General features: G+C 44.6%; 2 protein-coding genes across 6 annotated transcripts in view; both read left to right on the top strand.

The window, feature by feature from the left end:
* BPNT1 (3'(2'), 5'-bisphosphate nucleotidase 1) overlaps positions 1-10,080 on the top strand; it is a 31,034-nt gene extending 20,954 nt beyond the window's left edge. Inside the window, exons 7-9 of the mRNA XM_053308931.1 lie at positions 252-449; positions 1,794-1,899; positions 9,424-10,080. Of these exons, the coding sequence (XP_053164906.1) occupies positions 252-449; positions 1,794-1,899; positions 9,424-9,572 (453 nt within the window). The 3' untranslated portion in view covers positions 9,573-10,080. The remainder of the gene's footprint in view (positions 1-251; positions 450-1,793; positions 1,900-9,423) is intronic.
* Positions 10,081-12,671: 2,591 nt separating this feature from the next.
* Positions 12,672-21,280, top strand: part of EPRS1 (glutamyl-prolyl-tRNA synthetase 1) — a 92,614-nt gene continuing 84,005 nt past the window's right edge. For 3 of the 5 annotated variants that reach the window (XM_053308908.1, XM_053308896.1, XM_053308914.1), the window contains exons 1-2: positions 12,675-12,945; positions 18,613-18,697. In XM_053308908.1, the coding sequence (XP_053164883.1) occupies positions 12,903-12,945; positions 18,613-18,697 (128 nt within the window). In that variant the 5' untranslated portion in view covers positions 12,675-12,902. Of the gene's footprint in view, positions 12,946-18,612; positions 18,698-21,280 lie in introns of all 5 variants that reach the window. The other 2 variants (XM_053308885.1, XM_053308900.1) reach the window with 2 other exon arrangements.

A 21,280-nucleotide genomic window follows, 5' to 3' on the forward strand; every position in this document is an offset into this window, starting at 1 on the left:
ATAGCAGTGTCTTCTTGGCACACTTTCCTTCCTAATCACTAGAATACACTCCCTTCCAGTAATGGAATTCTCACATTATCAAAGGAGAGAAGAAGCTAAATTACAGTCATGCCATTCAATCAACTTGATTTTCTTTCAACATCATAACTGTAACACTTCTGATCTAGTTTTCATCTGTGTGGTGTTTTTTTTTAAGTGTCATTGTGAAAGTCATGGCTATCGTGTCTTGAACTGGTATACCTGTTCTTCAGGCAGGTGCAGATGCAGTCCTAGGTAGGACAATCTGGGGAGTCCTAGGTTTGGGTGCCTTTGGATTTCAACTGAAAGAGGTGCCTGCTGGGAAACACATCATCACCACTACACGGTCACACAGCAGCAAGCTGGTAAATGACTGCATTAGTGCAATGAATCCTGATAGTGTGGTGAGAGTTGGAGGTGCAGGAAATAAGGTATGAACTTTAATTCATGGTGTGGATGTAGGGATTGTTTTTCAAAAAAATCAGAATTTTTAAAAAAGCGATTCTCCTATGTTTTCTTCATGATGTTCTTTGGAAAGAGGTTGGAAAAGGCATAGTAATTACCTTTAAGAAGATAACAGTGTGATATCTCAAACCATTTATTGTCTCTTCTCAGAGTTGTGTGGTGGGGCAGGCAAGTGCTAGAAAAGCTTGGTAATTTGTTTGATTCCCGATGCATATTCAAGACATGGGAACACTGTTTGGGCAGAGGTCATTCTGAGAAGGCCTGGGAAATGAAGAGGCCACAAAAAACTGTCACAGGGTTTTCTTCCAGTAAGTTCAGACTTGGCTTTCTCAGGCAAGTCAAGCAACCTTGAGAAATGGAGAAGTCCTATCCTTGAGAAATTCCGTCTTCCCCATGAGCTTCCTGTTCCTGGATTTCAAGGAAAATGCTCATGTGTCATTATTACATCATATGAAAATTGATTTGTCATATCAAAAATGTGAGGGAGAACACTTCTTCCATGTAAGCTGGTTGCTAAGACACATCTGGGCAGTGAAAAAAGTAACATGTTCATTATTCTGTATCCAGGACTCCCACAGTTGGGGGATGAGATGGACAGTTTGAGGGATGAGATGGAGTGGGGGGATCCTATCGCCCAGAACCCCATGACCCTGTCCACCTAGGACCAGGGGAACCGGAGCCAATATCTCCACCATGACCCAAGGACACAGCTCTGCCTTTATTCTTGGACTTGGAGGAGTGCCCGGAGACCCAGTGCTTATTGAACAAGAAGCCTTTAAGAATGGAGCCTTTCCTAAGGAAGGGTTGGGGCCAACTCACTCTGCCGGGCTCCAGGAAGCTACTAGGGCAATTTTCCTTGTATGTTCCTATACCCAGCTCTGAAGTTCCTGCTTGGCTCTGGCTAAGGTTCTGACTCCTTTGTTTTTGGAAGTGTCTGAGATCTGTGCCACTCCAGGATATCTGCCTTGGTGGAGACCCTGGCTCAGCTGAGAACAGGTTCAGTACTGACTTAAACTGCTAGCATTGATCTTAGAGGAGATACAGTGGTGAAAGAAATACCAGAGGTGGCTTTGCCTGTTGATTCAATTAGGACTGCCTAGTTCGCATCATGAAAGGTGCTCTTGTGCTTTTTGAAGCTACATGGCAAACTACCTTTCCTCATAAGTGCTGCAATTAGATGGATGTTAAGAAAAACTGTCAGTGTCTTTTATAAAGGCTGGTCCTTCTAAAGGATTGTGGGATGTTGGTTTTAAAGATGGGTATTGGAATGTGTTTCTGTTCTTTAAAATGATTTTTCTTCTTCTTATCAGATCATTCAGCTTGTAGAAGGCAAAGCTTCAGCTTATGTATTTGCTAGCCCTGGGTGCAAGAAGTGGGATACATGTGCCCCAGAGGCTATTTTGCATGCAGTAGGAGGTGAGTTGACTGATAAGTCAAAAAGACTGAAATGATAATTTTTCAGATGCTGCTTTGCAGGAAAGAGAATGCTTTTGTTACACATAGTAACTAAGAAACTAATCATGCCTATATTATTATTCTTATTAATTTAGATTTTTTAGTGCAACACAAAAGACATTGGGGCTATTCTGATGATCGGCTGTGAGTCCGGTGGTTCTAGAGTGGGTAACCCGCTCAAGTACCCCTCCCTTTAGCCTGGGTTTGCGGAGCGAGCACTCTGCAAACCCGGGCTATCTGATCATGAGTAGCCGTGGCACGGCTCCGTGACGCAGCTACTCATGAGGAGACCCCCAGAGGGGAGGCGAAAAGCTGCCTCCCGGCTCCGGGGGTCTTGCCAGCATGCCCTGTGCTGTCACAGAGCTGGCAATTGTGTGGGCAGCTGATCCAGCCGCCCAGGGCTCCCTCCCTGCTCATGAGTGGGGAGAGTGGGCTTAGCCCGCTCTCCCTGCTCACTCGAAGAATCCAGGTCTCACCGATCATGAGACCCAGCTCAACATGCTGCATTTGTTTATCACATAGATACAGGTATGTTCGTGGATATGATTTTAAAATTATAGTTCTACTTACTCTCACACATTGCTTGGTGTTTAATTCATTGTCCAATGGGGTAGGGTTGGGGAACCGAGCAGGGATCGCTATTAACTGGAAAACAACAAGCAAATAGTCCATCACTTCTTAAATTATTCAAATGCAAGTAAACAACAAAGTGAGGCGGCAAAACTTGTTGAATTTGCTGTTGTGAATATCCCAGTGCCTTCAAGAGTTGGCTGAAACATTTGGTAGAACTAGTGCAATACTCTGATAAACCTTAATCCTCCAGCTAGTCCACTATTGCTTTGCCTTGCTGAAAATCATCATTTATAACAGGAAGTTCTTGTAAAAACTAATATTTCTACTTTCCTTTCACTGTAATCTTAATTGATAATTACCATCTTAAGTTAGCCCACTTTCACCTCAAATGTTTATGTATCCTCCATCTTGAATTAGGGTGGGTGACATCACAAACTACATCGTTGAGGTGTTCCTACCACTGTACCAAATTTGGTTCAAATCATTTTGGCAGTTCACAAGTTAGCCCACTTGTGCTTCAAATGTTCACATGTCCGCTATCCTGAATTGGAGTGGATGGCATCATACTATGTTGTTGATGTCCCTACAACTATGCCAAATTGTAGGTATATATCAAATTGGTTCAGGCATTGTGAAGTTGATAGGGACACATACACACACACACACACACACACACACACACACACCCCAGAAAGCTGGGTGATATAATAAGCTTAAAGAAAGTAGGCTAAAATTGTCAGATCTATGTGTTAAGTCCTTGTTCATCATAAGCTGAGTGTCTTTGATATTGGTATGTCCTGTCATACAATTGGTAAGATAGATCAACATTTTCTCTGCTGCCTGGAACCGAGGCCATCTCTGAGTGGGTTATCCTTCCCACATGCTCCCAGGTAGGACAAACTGAAAATGTTACAGTGCCTTAAGAGCCTGGGCAGGATAACCCTGCTCAGTTCTTTTAGTCCTGCTTTGCTCCTAGGCAGTCATACTTTTCTTTAACTCTCTAAATATCTCTTCTTCTTTTGTATTTGTATCTTTTACTGCTTTTGATATACCCCTCTGCTCTAATCCTCTCCTTTAACCTTCTCGTATTTTTTTTTAAACCCAAACCTCCCTCCTTCTCCTTTTTTCCTTGCTGTTTTGTCCCTTTGGTCTATGGAGAGGTTGCAGATGATTAGACATATTCTGCTGCCCAAAGACTGAAACACGGTGGATTTTCCACGTCTGACTCTGGTGCCAGGCTCTCCTCCTCCGTTTGCGCCGCCATTAACGGCTGCGCCAATGCACCCTGCAGACAAAATGGAGGCAGATTTTCCCGAGGGTGATCTGCCGGCTAGACAAACCAGGAGCTCGGCGAGTGTCTGTTCCGGACAGCATGGGCCAGGCTGAAGCCTTGCTCCCACTGCTGCCGAGCACTTCGGGGATGCCGCGTGCCCTTCCCAACGCGGGCGGCTATGGACCTGGACTTTTGGCAGGAAGGTCAGGAGGCGCCACGTCTGCAAGCCGCTCCTCTCCAACCTCCTGGGATCTACAGCAATGTTGAGATGTACTCAGAGGATTTTACAACTTCAGTGAGATCCCTCCTTGGCGGGGCTAGTCAGGGTGCAGTTCCCGCCGGTCCTTCCTCATCTGCCACCTTTGCTAACCTCCCCCAAGAAATGCCACTGGCTTGGCAAGACTGGATAAAAAATACCCTAGCTTTATCACTACAAGGGGTAGTTCAAAAGTATAGAAGAGGGAAGAAAAGGGGCAGGGATGCGCTTTCTGAATCTTCATCCACTGATACTGAAACCAGGTCTCTTGGCAAAGCCAAAAAGAAGAGAGAGCCTATCAAAAGGGCGGCATAATACAAGGCACCTGCCTTGTATTGTCAATGAGAGGGAAATTCACTCATCTGAGACCTCTGGAGCAGATTTTCCCCAACCCCACTCCCAGTGTTCCTATACCTATCACTACCACTAGTGGGAACCAACCTATAACTGTAACTACTGTTCCGAATCAACCTCTAAACTGTCACTTCTCCACTTCAGGGGGCTAAGGGGTCTACAACTATACCTAATGATATTGAATTAAATACAAATCCAACTCCAGTTAGCCCTTGTCGTTAATCTGTCAGCTTGGCTAACCCAACGGGATTTACAACCCCTTCAGCCCTCCCCCTGTGAGTTAAACAGAAAGTAGCAGCAAAGCTACACGAAGGAAAACGAAAGACTCACAAAGAAAAATAGTAGTAAATGAATAAAGTCCCCTGAACTAAACTAGGTACCCCCCCTCTACGATAACTGAATAATAACTGAAAAGAAAGAGCAGGGAATGAATAGAACAAGGGACAACAGAGCAAGGAATTAACGGAACAAGGGACAACAGAGCAGGAACAACAGAACAAGGGCAAACTGGAACTAGAAAGGTTGAGGAATTCTAAATAGGAACACGGTCTGTGGTAAGCGAAAGTTGCTGAGAGCAATCTGTGCAACTAACAGACTGCTTAATATAGGGCTCAAGATAACCGGCAGCCAACCAGGCTTTCCTGAGTCAACACTTCTACTTCTTCTCCTGTGATATACTGTGCCTGCATGTCTCCCACTGAGCCTTCCTCTTGAAACGTCTTCTCAAGACAGGCGAAATCCCCACCTCCTCCTGATCAGCCTCCTCAGCCCTCATGTCTGGCAGCTGTTGCGATTCCTCAGCTTCAGAGTCTGTTCTCCCTGCCAAATCCGGTTGCTGTGCCTCTGAGCCTGCACTCCCAACTGAGTCCTCCCGTTCCTCCTCTGACTCTTCTGAGTCAGAGGTCTGAGACATGAAAGCCCTATAGAGGACCCTGTTGGGGAACCACTTCTCGATCCTTTGGATAAGGAAGAGGGGGAGTGGTCAGATGATCAGGAGAACCCTGCTTCCACCATATCCCAACGCCTATTTGCTCATGAAGACTTTACACCCTTGGTCCGCAGAGCTGTTCACACATTGGGACTTACCCTGCGGTACCAGTAGAAGCGGCGCCTCCCACTAAGGGAGCTCTTGTATTTCCAAAGCAAAAAGGGAAATGTGCACGAACCAGTCCAGAGGCCATGTTAGAGGCCTCCGAACTGGTTCGGAATTGGTGCGGTCCAGCGGGTATGTGTGTGTCTAGCTTTAAGGGCGGGGAGGGGTAGTACTTATCCTTCCCGCCGCAGTCCCCCCTCCGGCGCTCCACTCTGGAGCAAAGTTTTAGGGGCGGCAGCGTTCCTCCCTGCTGCCCCTGGCCCCGTCATTGCCCGGAAAAAGAGGAAGTTGCCGCCACACATGTGCCTGTTGCGGCGTGCGCGCGTCCGTCACCGCCGTGCGCCGCACATGTCACACGTTGCGTGCGTTGCATTCCCAGAGCTCAGAAACAACAATGACTTAGCTCTGTTGGGCCTGTGGAGGATGCCTATCAACTTTCTCATGGTTTTGGGAAGGCACTACCACAGATCAGTGGGTGTTGAAAACAGTCAAGACAGGCTACAAAATAGATCTGACCTCGGTTCCCCCCAGCAGGTTCTTACCCACTCCTCGATCCTGCTGGCCTCTAAAACACGTGGGGCTGCTAGGGGCAATCCAGCATTTGCTTCATATTGGGACAATAGAGTTAGTTCCATCAGCTCAACAAGGAATGGGAATTTACTCGATAATATTTACAGTTCCCAAAAAAGACAAGTCCCTCAGGACTTAAAATATCTGAAATGCTGGGTACCAAAGTACAGATTTCACATGGAATCTTTGCATTCTATAATAGAGGCCCTACAACACCTGGACCTATTAACATCAATAGACTTAAAGGAGGCATATCTACATGTGCCAATACATCCAGAAAGTCGACACTTGCTAAGGTTCAAATACAGCAGAATTCTTTATCAATACAAGGCCCTGCCCTTCAGGCTCTCATCAGCCCCGTGGGTGTTTACAAAGGTGCTGGCACCTATAATAGCATACCTGACATTACAGGGAATCCCCATCTTTGCTTACTTAGACTATCTCCTGCTGAAGTCGTCATCGATACTAGCAGCTACAAAAGACCTACATATAACATTGCAAACCCTAAAACATCACTGGTTTCTTATAAACAAAGACAAAAGCCACTTAGAACCATCTTATCAACTATTACACCTTGGTGTCCAGATAGATACTCAAAGAGACAGAGTATACCTGTCCAGAGAATGGATGCAAGCTCTACAGCAGGAGGTGGTGACGGTCTTATTGATGGGACAGGCAAGGCTATTGGCCTTAACTCAACTTCTAGGTCAGATGGTGGCATCTCTAGATTCTGTACCATGGGCCAGGCACCACCTGAGGGATCTCCAGTGGCTTCTACTCCCTTTTCACATACCTATTGCCCGGAAAATAAACTTTTTAGTGGACGTCTCACCACAAATTGTACAGTCACTACAGTGGTGGATAGCAGACTCCCACCTGCGGAAGGGGAAACAGTTTCTTGACCCACCCTGGATCTTGATTACAACAGACGCCAGCAAGACGGGTTGGGGGGCACATTGCCAACACAGATCAGCACAACGGCGGTGGTCCAGAATGACAGCATTGCACAGCATCAACTGGTTAGAGCTCAGTGCAATTCACCTGTCCTTGATTTCCTTTCAGAATCTGATACTCCGACAGCATGTGTTGATCAGGACTGACAACACAACTGCAAAAGCCCATATAAACAGACAGAGCAGAACCAGATCGAGATCACTACAGACAGAAGCAGCATTGATCATGAGCTGGGCAGAGAACAACCTGGCCTCAATCATCACTCACCATGTCCAAGGAGACCTCAATTCTATTGCAGACTGGCTTAGTTGGGAACAACTATTACCAGGGCAATGGACTCTCAATCCCAGAGTATTCCGGAAAATCACAGAGCACTTTGGGAGACCCCAGGTCAACCTATTTGCTTCAGCTCTCAATGCTTAAATACCCAGGTTCTTCACCCAGTTTCCCAGTCCACAGGTGGAGGCAGTGGACACTGTATTGATGGACTGGCCATCAGGCCTCCTGTATGCATTCCCTCTGACACCACTACTCACTCGCTTTCTCTGCAGAGTTCAAATGCTCAGGGCCCAGATAATCTTGGCCCCATACTGGCCAAGGAGACCATGGTTCACGGAACTGTTTCATATGGCCACAGAACCATGGTTTCTACCAGTATCTGTAGACCTACTACTTCAGGGACCAGTAGAACATCATGATCCAGGCTGGTTACAGCTAGCTGCCTGGAAACCAAGCAGGGACTTCTAAAAAAACATGGGTATTCAGATAGAGTCCTGGCTTCTATGTCGGCTTCTATGAGAGACTCTACTAAGCACGTTTACCAGTGCGCATGGAGGGCCTTCCTTCATTGGTCGGCTAGACACTCAATATCTCAGGGCACTGCGAACAGAAGGGGCTCAGTGCTGATACTTTGAAGCGCCAGGCGGCATCCTTAGTAAATTTGATTTCGGGAGCTCCTGAGGAAAAGGTTCGCAACCATTCCCACCTTAAGAGGTTTTTGCGGGGCGCAACACTCCTATCCCCTATGTTGGTACACAGGTTTCCGTCTTGGGACCTGCATACATTTCTTAAAGTGCTGCAGGCCCCTCCATTTGAGCCTCTACGTTCTATTCCTCTGAGAATATCCATCAAGACAGCGTTTTTAACAGAAATTACTTCAACGTGTAGAATCTCAGAGCTGCATGCACTATCCGCACACAGAAACATCTGTATATTCTCAGCTGGCTCTGTCAGACTGATACCCCTTTTTCAGACCCAAGGTATCATCCTCTTTTCACAATTCATTGGACGCTGTGTTACTTTCTTTTCCCCCTAATTCAGTGTACATAAAAGAGAAGGCATGGCACAAATTGGATGTTAGGAGATGCCTTAAGATGCATCTAAAACACACAGGTTTTTGACATACAGAAGCCCTGTTCGTCAGTTTTCTACCTGCTTCTATGGGAAACCAAGTCTCAGCATCAACAATTGCCAGATGGATACGTCCATGTATTTCGTTAGCTTATGAATGCCTGCATCTGTGCGCACCTGAGCACATTCTGGCACATTCTACAAGGGCGGTGGCCACATCCGCTGCTTTCTCTACCAATGCCCTAATACAGGAGATATGCAAGGCAGCTACTCGGAAGGTTCCTTCTACCTTCACGAGACATTATAAAATCAATTCCTATGCTTCCATTCAAGCAGCATTCGGTCGCAGGGTGCTGCAACAGGTTCTTCCCCCAGAGTAGGCTAGGACGCTCCCTCCCAGAGGGTGTTATTGGCCAGAGCTGTGGTACATCCCACTCAGAGATGGTCTCGACTCCAGGCAGCAGAGAAAGGAACATTGGTTCACTTACTGTGAAGGCTTCTTCTTGCTGCCGGAGCTGAGGACATCTTGGCCCTCTCAGGTGACGTCCTGGCCTACGCTCTGAGACTCCTAAGCATAATGTAATTCACACAGCCTTGAACAATGTCACTGTTTACTTAGCTGCTATCATTTTCATGTTCTCTCTATTGTCAAAGGTTTTTATGTTTTTCAACTGTTGTTGAAAATTTGTGCTAGTAGCACGTTTGTGCTAGTAGCTTGTTTGGCCTAAAAGAACTGAGCAGGGTTATCCTGCCCGGGCTCTTACGGCATTGTAACATTTTCAGTTAGTTGTGCCTGGGAGCACGTGAGAAGGATAACCCACTCAGGGATGTCTTTGGCTTCGGCAGCAAGAAGAAGCCTTCACAGTAAGTGAACCAATGCTTCTATTACTGCTTATGTTAAAATGGAGTTTTATTCGGAGCAAATTCAATTTAGATAATCAAGGTTTTGAAAATGAAAGTTATATTGAATTATCAAAGAAAGAGCCATTATTTTATGCCTTTTTTTTGTCTTTGCAGAAATCCTAAATGCATGAAGGCTGACTTATTTTATTTCATTTTCAGGCAAGCTTACTGATATTCATGGGAATTTCTTTCATTATAACAAAGAGGTTAAACATATGAATTCAGGAGGTGTCCTCGCTGCCCTGAAAAACCATGACTATTACGCCAGTCGAGTTCCTGAGACAGTTAAGCAAGCCCTTGTGCCGTAAAAGACAAAGGAGGATGCATTTCATGCTGCTACGAAGGAGCCTGAGAAATCTATATTCATGTTCTTAGCTGATAGTGGCAATGGTTTATGGAAGGAACTGGATCAAAGGTTCATTTTGCCATTGTACTTGGTTAGTGATTTGGGGTGTGTTATTTTTAGGTTGGGTTCGATGGTTGATTGGTTAAGGTGAGAGTTAAATTTGTTTTCCAGCTGAAATAGTGAATTGCCTCCTATTAGGAGGGTAGCTGTACTGCTACGTTAATATGTTTCGTATAATTATTCCATATACATTCCTATTGAATCATTAAATCATGGTCCAGTCCCATTTCCTTGATGATGTAAGGGAAGGCACAAAAACTGTAATTGGACCTCTGATTACCTTTAATGGTACAAATAGACATGTGTACATAGATATCCATATGTCAGCTTTTATATACTGAAAAAAGCCAGTTTGTCTCAAGTGGCTTCAAACTGGTTTTGAGAATAAAGGTTATGATTCTTGGTTCTTACATTTGTTGATTTTTTTTTCTGTGTACACCACTACTCTTCCTAGGTGGATTGGTCAAAGGTCTAGTTCTCACTGGCCAAAATCTAGACTAATGTGCTCCATGTGGGGCTGCCTTTGTACATAGTCCGGAAACTGCAATAGGTACATAATGTGGCAGCCAGGTTGGTCTCTGGGTCATCTTCAAGAGACAATGTTTCTCCTATATTAAAAGAACCACACTGGCTACCTATGTTTCCAGGCAACATGCAAGGTACTGATTATAACCTATAAAGCCCTAAACAGCTTAGGCCTGGGGTATCTGAGAAAACATCTCCTTCACAATGAGTCCCATGATCCATTCAGATAATCCAGATAGGTCTGTCTGGGGTTGCCACCAGTTTGTCTGATGGCTACTCAGGGATGGGCCTTCTCTGTTGCTGCAGCGTCTTATTCTGAGGAAGAGAGTCAGGCAACATGTCTATGGCGAGAACCGTCATGTAGTGATGGAACGGAGTCAAGGAAAGACTAGGCCTCACTGATAGCAACTACTGGGAGGGTGGGCCTTTCCTTATAAGGAGAAAAGTGGTGTGTGTACGGTCAAAACAGAAGGGCCAGTCCAGAGGACTGGGCAGGAACTATACACACAGCCACCTAGTGAAGAAGACGAGAAGACTTTGTTCTATCCCAAGAGTTCCCTGATGAAGCAGCTGGCTGAGAAGTTGCTGAGGAAATGGGAGACCACAGCCTGGAGTCTGGAGACAGCAAGAAGGCCACTGCCTGTGAGTAATAAGATAGGGACCAGTTCAGTTAGATGTGTAAGGGAAATTATTTTCCTTTATTGTATTGCTTAAATATGAGTTTCCTGGCTAATGAAAACTTCTCTCTACTCTCTTATAATCTGCTTTATTAAGTGACAATTGTTCTTACTGCATACTTTTGTTTTTCTTTTAATTTAATAATAAACCCTTGTTGGTCAAGTGTGCTACTCTTCATTTTGGGTCTGCCTTAGTCACACACCTCTGGAGGCCTAGGGAATGTTTGGCCCCTTCTAGGGAGGGTTTTGGCACTTTACAACCCCCAAGAATTATATAGAGAGAGGTTGAGGAACATAGGAAGCTGTCTTAGACCATTGGTCCATATAGCTCAGTATTGCCTACACAGACTGACAGCGGCTTCTCCAAGGTTGCAGTCAGGATGCCAGGAAGGGGTCTTGGAACCTTCTGCATGCAAACTTGCAGGTATTCTTCCCGGAGCAGCCCCATCTCCTAAGGCGAATATCTTACAGTGCTGAAACATGTAGTCTCTCATTCAAATGCAACCCAGAGTGGAACCTGCTTAGCAAAGGGGACAAGCCATGCTTACTACCACAGGACCAGCTCTCATCCCATAAAGTGGTTTGTTTGTCCCACATTAAAATAAAGTGGATGGTAGCAGCCTACTGTAAATCCCTTACAGTCAAGGATTCACCCCAGTGAACTCCCCACCCCCTCCTCTGGCCAGAGGTGCACCTAGGTAATTTTGGAGCCTGGACCTAATGGCCCTGCCAGCTGCAAGTTAAACATTATCCCCCTAAACACACACACAACACACCGTGACACACATAGTATTTTTAACACGTGGGTTCTTGGCAGAAACAGCAACTGATCTCACAAGAATTTAACAATATAAAACAGGTATATTTATGCAAATATGGATTAGCAGAAACATTTCAACACACAACATATCCCCATCCCACATATTTCTTTCCCCAATCCTCACCCCACATCTCTAAAGCAGAAGTCATGCTCAGTGCCCAGCACAGGTCTGTCATGCTTTTCCACCCAGTGCAATGCAGGCCAGTGGCACCAACCACACCCGACTAAAGAGGATTTGGGGCCCCTGAGGGGATGTGGAGGCCACAGACTGCGGAGAAGTCCAGGAGGGGGTAAGAGTGCCTCTAGTAGGAGCTATGATAGGTCAGCATACCTGGAGAAGCTGACTGTGTGCTTATTGAGGATGGATGTCCATTGTTGAAAAGTCAGGTCTAGATGATGGTGTAAAGAACTTAGGTGGAAGTATACAGACTGCAATGAGAATCATTGTAATTGTATCATTTGATCAAGTCTTGTTTCCCCCCCCCCTTCTTTTGTCATTTCTATTTTTCTTATGTGTTTCTGTTTATATTATGGATAAAAGAATAAAATTATTACGAAAAGTCAGGTCTGTATCTGTTGGACTCGCTTTATCAGCGATACATGAAAAAAGTCTGGACTTAATGCTTCTAATGAGACAGTCTGCGCCTAGCTGCAGTTTGGTGCATGCTTCCTCGGAAGTAAGTCCCGATGAAGTTCAATGAGGCTTATTCCCGAGTAAGCATACCTAGGGATTGGGTTGCGGCCTTAGGGGTGCCTTCTGTTGAAATCACGTCCACACATAGCAGCGGGGTGGTAAGCATAGCAGAATATAATAAATGCAGACAGTATAATTAAAACAGGCTGTGTGTGTGTGTGTGTTTTGTTTTAAAGACAACCGGATTGTTGCCTTTGATCTCCTGGAGTCGGTCACTCCGGCATGGATGTTCTGTTTTTAGGAGTGCCTCTTTACAGAAACGGTCTGCTGTGGGAAGGAGCCCCCTTTATGTGGTCGGGAGAAGGGTAGCGGCTTCGCGAAGGAAGCGTGGAGATGCGCTGCTGAAAGAAGAGTCGTCTCCGAAGGGCGACGCGCTGGCGTAGGCGGCGCCAGGCCTTGTGACAAGCCCGGAGCCGAAGGAGGCGGCGCCGCCGAGGCTGAAGCGGCTGGGAGAGGGAGTAGAGCAGCTGTCTCCGCCTCGCAGTCTTTCTGCCTGCTATCGCCGCTGCGGCCGGAATGGCGCTGAGCTTGACGGTTAACCCCGGGGACCCTCCTCTCGGTAAGCGGCGCGGCCCGCCTTCCCTGCCCTGCTCCCCTCGGCCGGGAGATACATGTCCCTTCTCGCCCCTCGCTCCATTCCGCCGCTTTCTCGGTCCTTCCCGGCGCCGGGTGAGGCGGCGCGGCGTGCGGTTGCTGCCATGTTGCATCAGGCCGTGTGCGTGTGAGAGGCATCACCACCACCGGCCCCTCCGTGCATGCAGTCGCTTCTCCTTGAGGCCCCAGGCTGGGGGGCATTTCGAGGCAGGGCCGAGGCAGGGGGCAGCAGCGACGGGGAGGGCGACTTGGGGGTTATGGGTTGGGGAAGACGAAGCAGATAAAGAAGGCAGAGGCGGGTGGCGAGCTAGGGAAGGGGCTTTCTGGGAGGATGGAGTCCAAAGAGACGCGGGGGGAGGTGGCAGGCGGCGGGCAAGCAAGCAAGAGGGCTGGAGGGGATTGACACGTGGCGGCGCGGGTGCTGGGGGGATGCAGAAGCTGACAACTGGAGGCTCTCCAGGGCTTTACAATCCACAGGCTAGGAGGAGCAGCTGCCTGGTCTGTGCCTTTTGGATTCGTTGTCCCTTAACACCCTCTAATCACCCGCTAATCACTCTTAGTCAGGATGATTAAGAGCGACATCCAGGTGGACGTCTTGCGCTCGCTCTCTGAGGAATGAAGTGTAGGTTCTAAGCTGTAAGTGCAGAGTCAAGGGCGATATAGTTATGCCAAGCTCATTAACACGGAGCATATGGATGCATGTGTCTGTGGACTGTCTGGCTTTCTGAGGGATTGAGCCACACAGCAATCTTTGTTTCTGCCTAGACTAATCATAGCAGTCCGGGAACACTTCTCCTCCTCCTGTTGTGCCTCACTTTCGTGTTTCATTTAGTATAGATGGGTAAAAATGAATTGCAGGACTTCAAGCCTGATTCATTGCCAGTATATTTCATCACTTGATGAAAAGGTGTGGCACATTACTTGAAGCTAGAGCTTTGTGTGCCCTTCACCTTTTAGCTTTGAGATCTTTTGTATGTGGACTTCCCTACACACACACACACACACACACACACACACACACACACACACATACAGGTTGTCATGACCTGATGTGTAGATATCCTGTGAGGACAAGTAAATCCAGCAAGTTGCCTGGAGAAAAGTTCATATAGTGTGAGAAATGGTTAACATGCAGAAATCCTATAAGGTCTGTGGGATGTTTAAAAGCCTCAATGGTAGAATATATTTAAATACTTTTACATGGGGAAAACTATTCCTCTTTAGGAAATCTAGCAGGATACTTGCTAGACTTGGGACTACTTTTTAAATATTATGGAATGTAGCTAGGAAAGATTTGTGCTCAGTCATGGAGTTTCTGTATTGTAATTATGGCTTGTCATTCTCTCTCCAAAAATGGCTCTAGGGTAGTCTATAATAAATAATGTGCACTTGCCTGAAATGACACTCCTCAATAATTTAAAATGTTGAACTTGCAGTACTGATTATGTTGTACATCATAAATATTTGCTGATAATCAGCTGTAAACTATACATTTTGAGAAAGCTAAATCTTCAAAGGCTATTTAGAAGATGAGCTAACAAAAGCTCATCATAAATTCTTTATACACTTCCTTGGGAGTAAGGCCCATTGAACCTACAGTAACTAAATCATAAACATAACTTTTTAGTTATGTTTAGTTAGAAGCTCCTTTTTAGATTGATGCATTAAATATTTAAACACACACCTAAATGGACCAGCAAATTCATATGCTTTAGATCAGACTCAACACTCAAGTAAATATGTTGTTTCAGGTCAAGGATAACAGTGATGATAATAAAAAGACGGAGAGGGGTGCTTACTTCTGAGTGAACATACATAGAATCAAGCTGCATATCAACAACTATGAGTGGTACTTATGTGTGAACTCAATTCACCATTCTATACTTACTAATAATCATTCTCTGTATTGAGGTCCAAGACTAGTAGTCCTATTCTGAACATAGGTACTTGGAAGTAAATCTCACTTAGTTGTCATAGGATTAAATCCTATTAAATGTGCATAGGATTGTGGCCTTGGTTTCTGATTTTGTCCCAGTGACTTTCATTTTACAATTGCACCTGCAGTGCAAATATAGTGTCACTTCTAGACATATTCACATTACTTTACAAGTTTTTTCTCTGTTTCTTGTTTCTGTAAATAATTGTGGACAAACTTGCTAATGTACACTTAAGTGTATGAATGCTTTTGTAGGAACTCTTTTTCAACATCAGACTTAATTGCCTGTCAGCTTCTGCTGCTTTTAACTCATCTAGTGTAAACCTTCTTTTTGGGCTCCCATGCTAAGACACAGAATCTTTGTAGATCTTGATTTCTGACCAAAAGATAGCTATTTCACTGTTTTTATGCCATTATAACAAAACTGGCCTAAATAAATAAGGAATTCTAGGGTACATCACTTCTACTACCTTTGCTGATTATTTTGAGTTTCCAAAAGGCACTGGTTGTATTTATTATGCACAAAAAATGTAGCTAAATACTGAGTCTTACTGAAGGTTATAAGTTAACTCTGTATTCAATATTTGGTATGGAAATAGTGTGCACTTTGAAATGTAAATTAATCCAGTTTTCATGGATCAGACTAATACTACATAGCAAAGAAGATTTTTCTATAGTGGAACCTGGGACCACGTTTATTTATAGCACTTAGCAATAGCAATAGCACTTACATTTATATACCGCTCTATAGCCGGAGCTCTCTAAGCGGTTTACAATGATTTAGCATATTGCCCCCAACATTCTGGGTATATGACCTGTCTTGCTCATCTAACTCCTAATTTGTCCCAGAGCTTCTCTAAGCATGAATTAAGATTTAAATTTAGCTATCATATATGAGTTGAATATATGTAACTAACAGAATGGTTGATTGTCGTTCCTAGTAGTCATTAGCTATATGAATCCATCAGAAATGTACAACAGATGTCAATAATGTGTTTGACTTCTCAGTTTCCCTCCATTTAAAATACTGGTCATAATAAGAGTCTCAATTTTATGTTAACTGCACTTCTAGCAAATATAAAATATTAATTGGAAAATCTGTTTTATACAGTCTTCACCAGTATAAGTTAACAAAGTGGATTTCATTTTTTGTACTAATTTTGATACATTTCTGCCGTGTTTGAATAGATCTATGGCCCTAATAGCCCCTAAAATCTAGAAATGGCTAAACTGAAGTGTTAGCAGGGTTGATTAAATATCAATGATTTAAAATATATATATCAGATCTTTTAAATTTTATCCTATTTATTATCTTATTTATTCATTCTTTATTTTTCTATGTAAACTGCTTTGGAAACTTTGTTGAAAATCAGTATATAAGTAGTAGTAGTAGATCTGAACAAAGAGGAGGAGTCTGGACAGTGGCGGAGCGAGGATGCTGCCGGCCCGTGTCCAGCCTGCTGCCGCCCAAGCCACACGTCCTGCATCTGAAGTTAGACGCGGGGGGGCTTGGCCACATTTGCAAGTAAACTTTGGCTAACACTTGCAGCACGGCCAGTAGCGCCTCTCCCTGCTTGCAAAAGCAGAGAGACGCATTCCTGGCCAGGCTGGGAGCCCAGCGCTGACTGAAGCTTTTCAAAAACGGAGCCATGTGTACCTGCCTTCTAAAATTGAAATCTACATCTATCTCTGAATATGTATTAAGGTTATACGATACAATAAGAATGCACTTTTATTAGAAAATAATTAAATAGAATCTCCCTGACTACTGATTTAAATCATTAAAATCGAGTCCTTCTGTGAAGTGATTTAAATTTGTGATTTAAATTGCTTTGATTTAAATCAAATCAACCCATTCCATTGATTTATGCTTAGCTCTCTCCCATTGAAACCAATGAGACTTGAAGCTGCCTAGGGGGTTGGCTGGATCATGCCTTGAATGCTCTAGCAGTTTCTTAAACTGAGCAGGGAGTTGGGCTAGAAGACCCCCAAGGTCCCTTTCAACTCTATAATTATGTGATATGTATTGTGAAACACTATGAATTTTACAAGACTGCCAGGAAGTGAATTTATAGCTAGTAGGGATTACATCAGACTGATAATGCATTGCGTCAGACTGATAATCGGAACGTATGCAAGCCTTATTGGAGAGTTGGTCATTGGATTTGTTAAATAAAACATAATATTAAGCATATTCACATGACCGGAGGGCAGGCGGGCGGGGGAAAGGCTGCGCTAAACTCACTTTCCCTCCCCCAGATGATTCCTCAGTGTTGATGGGAAGTGCGGACGGTGCTTCCACATGATCCACGCTGCTGCATGCAGTGCAGATCTCCGGAGGCTGGGTGATGTGTCCCGGCCTCCATATATCCCACAATGCACGACGCAATGAGTGTGGTGCACACTGTCCCGGTGCCAGGGTTAACCTTAGCTAAAGGCTGGGCTTCAAAGTGGGGTTAGGCAGGCGGGCAGCACCGGGATCTGCAGGCATGCCCTAGGCTGGGTTAGGCTGTTCGTGAGAACAGCCTTATAGTGTTGTATCATATAGAACTGTGGTGGTGGTGGTGGTGGTTATCTGAACTTAAAAAATGGGCTTCAGTCTATCTTCGCATTGGAAACTGGACTACTTCCAGGCAGATGTGGTGGCCGTGCTTTAAAATGCTGTCCTTTCTTCCTAGCAATTGCCCCATAATGCCATGAGGAAGGAGAATGTTGCATGACATTCTGTGGTGCATTCTGTGGTGACTGGGGGTGGAGAAATGGCAACTTGCTGTAATTATAGGGTTGGCCACTCCCCCCCCCAAGTAATGCACTATGGAAAGGTGCTTCCCTCCCCAGGGCATTGTAGGGCAATTGCCGGGGGAGTGGGGAAGGCAACGTTTTAAAGTGCTGAGGCTGCTTGGAATGTAGCTGGTTTCAGGGGCATAGCAAGGTTGGAGCGGGCCCAGAGACAAGATTTCAAAATGCCCCCCCCCCCCCCCACTGAAGCTCAGCTCATGAAGTAAAGAAATTAATAGTGATAACAAATAGCATAGGAAAATTTATATCTGTCTATCTATCTATCTCCTATGTGCCACAATAGAACATCATCCTAAATTTTTTTTTTAAGGTTTTGTAAACTGTGGACGATGCAAGTCATTTAATGGTACTAGAGAAAGACATGCTGTTTTGGTAGCTCCAAGTCTTAACACTCACATCAATTTCGGAAGATGAATACAACTGAAGGAGGCTTGGGTGGGTGTGCGGCTGGGGGAGTCAGTCATGTGACTTGCCTCTGGGGGGCCCCCCAAGGCAGTGGGCCCCCAGACAACTGTCTCCCCTTGCCCTATTATAGTTGCGCCCCTGGTTTCCAATTAGAATGTAGAAGGAAGTCTGTCGCTTGTTGAATTCAAGTAAGTCCCCCGCCCCCAATACATTGGGTTGGTTTGTATTGGCTCAATTTGATGCATAGAAATTGCATAGCCAATCCCTGCCGAGGTCATTGCTGAAGATTACTCTGATGTTTTAGGCCCTAAATGCATCCAAGAAAAACATCTATTTGTATAGGGTGTGTATATTTCTTCTTTGAATGTTTCAGACTTTGGGGGAAATGCTGACAGAGGGGCTTTGCTCCCCTTTTCTCCTTTTTAAAGGACTTCTTCTACTGTGACTATGAAACCTTTGCTACTTTTAAATCAGCAAATATTGCATTTTTAGGAGCCTTGCTGACTGCAGAGCACGTGAAGGATCATGTTAAAATTTCGGTTGAAGAAGGCAAAGAGACCATCTTACGAGTATCTGAGTAAGTGCCTTGTATCTTTGCCACCAGTGCTTTTAAGGGGAAATTAATATAATATTAATGCTCACCCTTTCTAGAGGAGGGCAGAAGAGATAATAATGCAGAATTAATAATCACATATAGGGTGATGGCTATTTAATCACTTTGCTTCTTGACTCTTATTTGCCACTTTCTGCCTTTTACATTCCAAAATTACCCTCTTAGTTATAGCTATTCACACATACTACTCTAACTTTTTTTAAATTGCTCCTTTCCCCTCTAAGAGCCCTGGCTTATTTTGTACTTTTGCAGGTATTCTGACAAGAATCTTTTTCTTCTTTTGAGATTCATAACTGTGGAACTGATTTTGGGTAGTGTATTGTAGCTTCTTCCTAGGTTTTCTGTTGTTGGCTTTTTGTAAGTGAGCTCTGTACTGCTTTCCATGAGGACTGGTTGAATGACATAGATTTTGTTGAGCATAGGAGTTAGGGCTTTTGGAGCTACTATGGTGTGGGCATTTGGGATGATGTTTATTTGTTTGTCTTGAATATTTATACCCAAAGAGTTTTTCTCTATTTTCTCTCCTGGTTCTTTGGTAGTTTTATGTGTAGTGGGAGACAGCCCCACCATAATGTCTAACATCCAGATTAATGTTGAACATTATGAATAGCTGCACATGCACAAAAGTGGAGGGCAATTTTCACCAATTCTCCCCTTCCTTCTGCAGTCCTTGGTGACTTAGGCAGAAATGTCCCTGAAGATCCTTTAATCCTCAGGACATATTTTTGGGAGGCAAAGAGTACTGCAGAAGGAAGGGGGGGGCGGATTAGTGAACAATCCCCCAACAACATGCACAAAATGTTTTTGACCTGTGTAATGTTAATCAGGTTATCAGCTGTTCTTTCTGGGCAAGATTTCTTCTGGTGACTGATTTGTGCCACACTCTTGTTCTGCACAACATTTATTTGCCTGGAGGAGTCTGTCACTCAACTGTTTTGTGGACTGAGCAGGTCACAGGCTAAAAAGAAATATTCTGTACGGATGCTGTTTTCTTTTTTGTTGTGAATTAGTGATGCAGACCTATTGATTGGGAAAGTTCAGCACGACAGTTTGGGATGATTAGTGAGTTATGATTCCTTTGTAGGACTGTAAAAAGGGTGAATGAGATGGCAGTAAAGAAAAATACAAGACATTTTGGTTTTAGTTTGAGTTACGTTAAGTGCTCCTCTAGATGTATTCAAAAGTTTGCACACGTGTAGTAGACCCTTTATATATTTTTTCCTTTCCAACAAGTACCTCATACCACATCTCAAATTGCTTTTGAAACTCTGCGGCTTCAGTAGTGGCTTGTTAAGTAGAAAGGTTAGCAAAAAAAGGGTCAACAATAATACTGTCTAGAACAGAGCTGCACAACTTTGGCCCTCCAGCTGTTTTTGGTCTACAGCTCTCATCATCCCCAGCCACCGGGGGCTTATGGGAGTTGTAGTCCAACATCTGCAGGAGGTTAGGGTTGTGCAGCCCTGGTCTAGAAATTATCATAAAGCTTTCTGGATTTTAGCCTCTATTTTGTAATATGTTGTAGGAATGCTGATTGTTTTTGATTAATTGATTTGTCCTTCAGAATTGCATTGACCTTTTTCATCCTCCAAGCCTCTAAATCTTAACATTGATTTCCCATAAAAGAAGCATCTCTTCTTGTGTGCAGTAAGAAGCATTTACTTGACATTCCATCTGGCCTGCATGAGCAAAGGCTTCGGGTGATAGTTGCATCTGGTTCTGCCTGGTAGCACGCTTCCTGGGAGATGACTGTCTGTAAGGACAGAGTCATAGGAACATAGGAAACTGCCATATACTGAGTCAGACCATTGGTCTATCTAGCTCAGTATTGTCTTCACAGACTGGCAGTGGCTTCTCCAAGGTTGCAGGCAGGAATCTCTCTCAGCCCTATCTTGGAAAAGCCAACTTGAAACCTTCTGCTCTTCCCAGAGCGGCTTCATCCCCTGAGGGGAATCTCTTGCAGTGCTCACACATCAAGTCTCCCATTCAGATGCAACCAGGGCAGACCCTGCTTAGCTATGGGGACAAGTCATGCTTGCTACCACAAGACCAGCTCTCCTCTCCTAAACCAGCTCTCCTCTCCCTATAAGGTCATCCCTATAAGGACAGCGGCAGCCATGACAAGAATACTAGAGAGTTGGGAAGAGGCTAACATCATGAACACCCAGCCACTGTTCCCTCTAAGGCATGCGCACACTCAAAAGTATTTGGATGTCCGCTCAGTGAATTTTAGATCCCGCTCAGGTTGAATCAGGAAGGCCTCATTCTGAATACACTTCTGCACATACTACCTTGATACTGCCACCCAGAACAAAACTCATTCCGTACAGAGATGAAAAAAATTAGAGGGACCACTGCCCCAGCATCTCTCTTAGCTGTGGCACTGTCATAGCTTTGTATTGAATCTGTTATAAGCCACCTTGGGGTTCATTTAAAATGAAAGATGGGGTGTATATCTTTACAATAAATAAAGTTTCTGTACTAATGATCCTGGCAAATGGCTTCTGTTAGATTGGGGAAACTAATATATGGATTTGGCTTGTAATTAGC

Source organism: Hemicordylus capensis, chromosome 1 (assembly GCF_027244095.1).
Source record: "Hemicordylus capensis ecotype Gifberg chromosome 1, rHemCap1.1.pri, whole genome shotgun sequence".
Lineage (NCBI taxonomy): Eukaryota > Metazoa > Chordata > Lepidosauria > Squamata > Cordylidae > Hemicordylus > Hemicordylus capensis.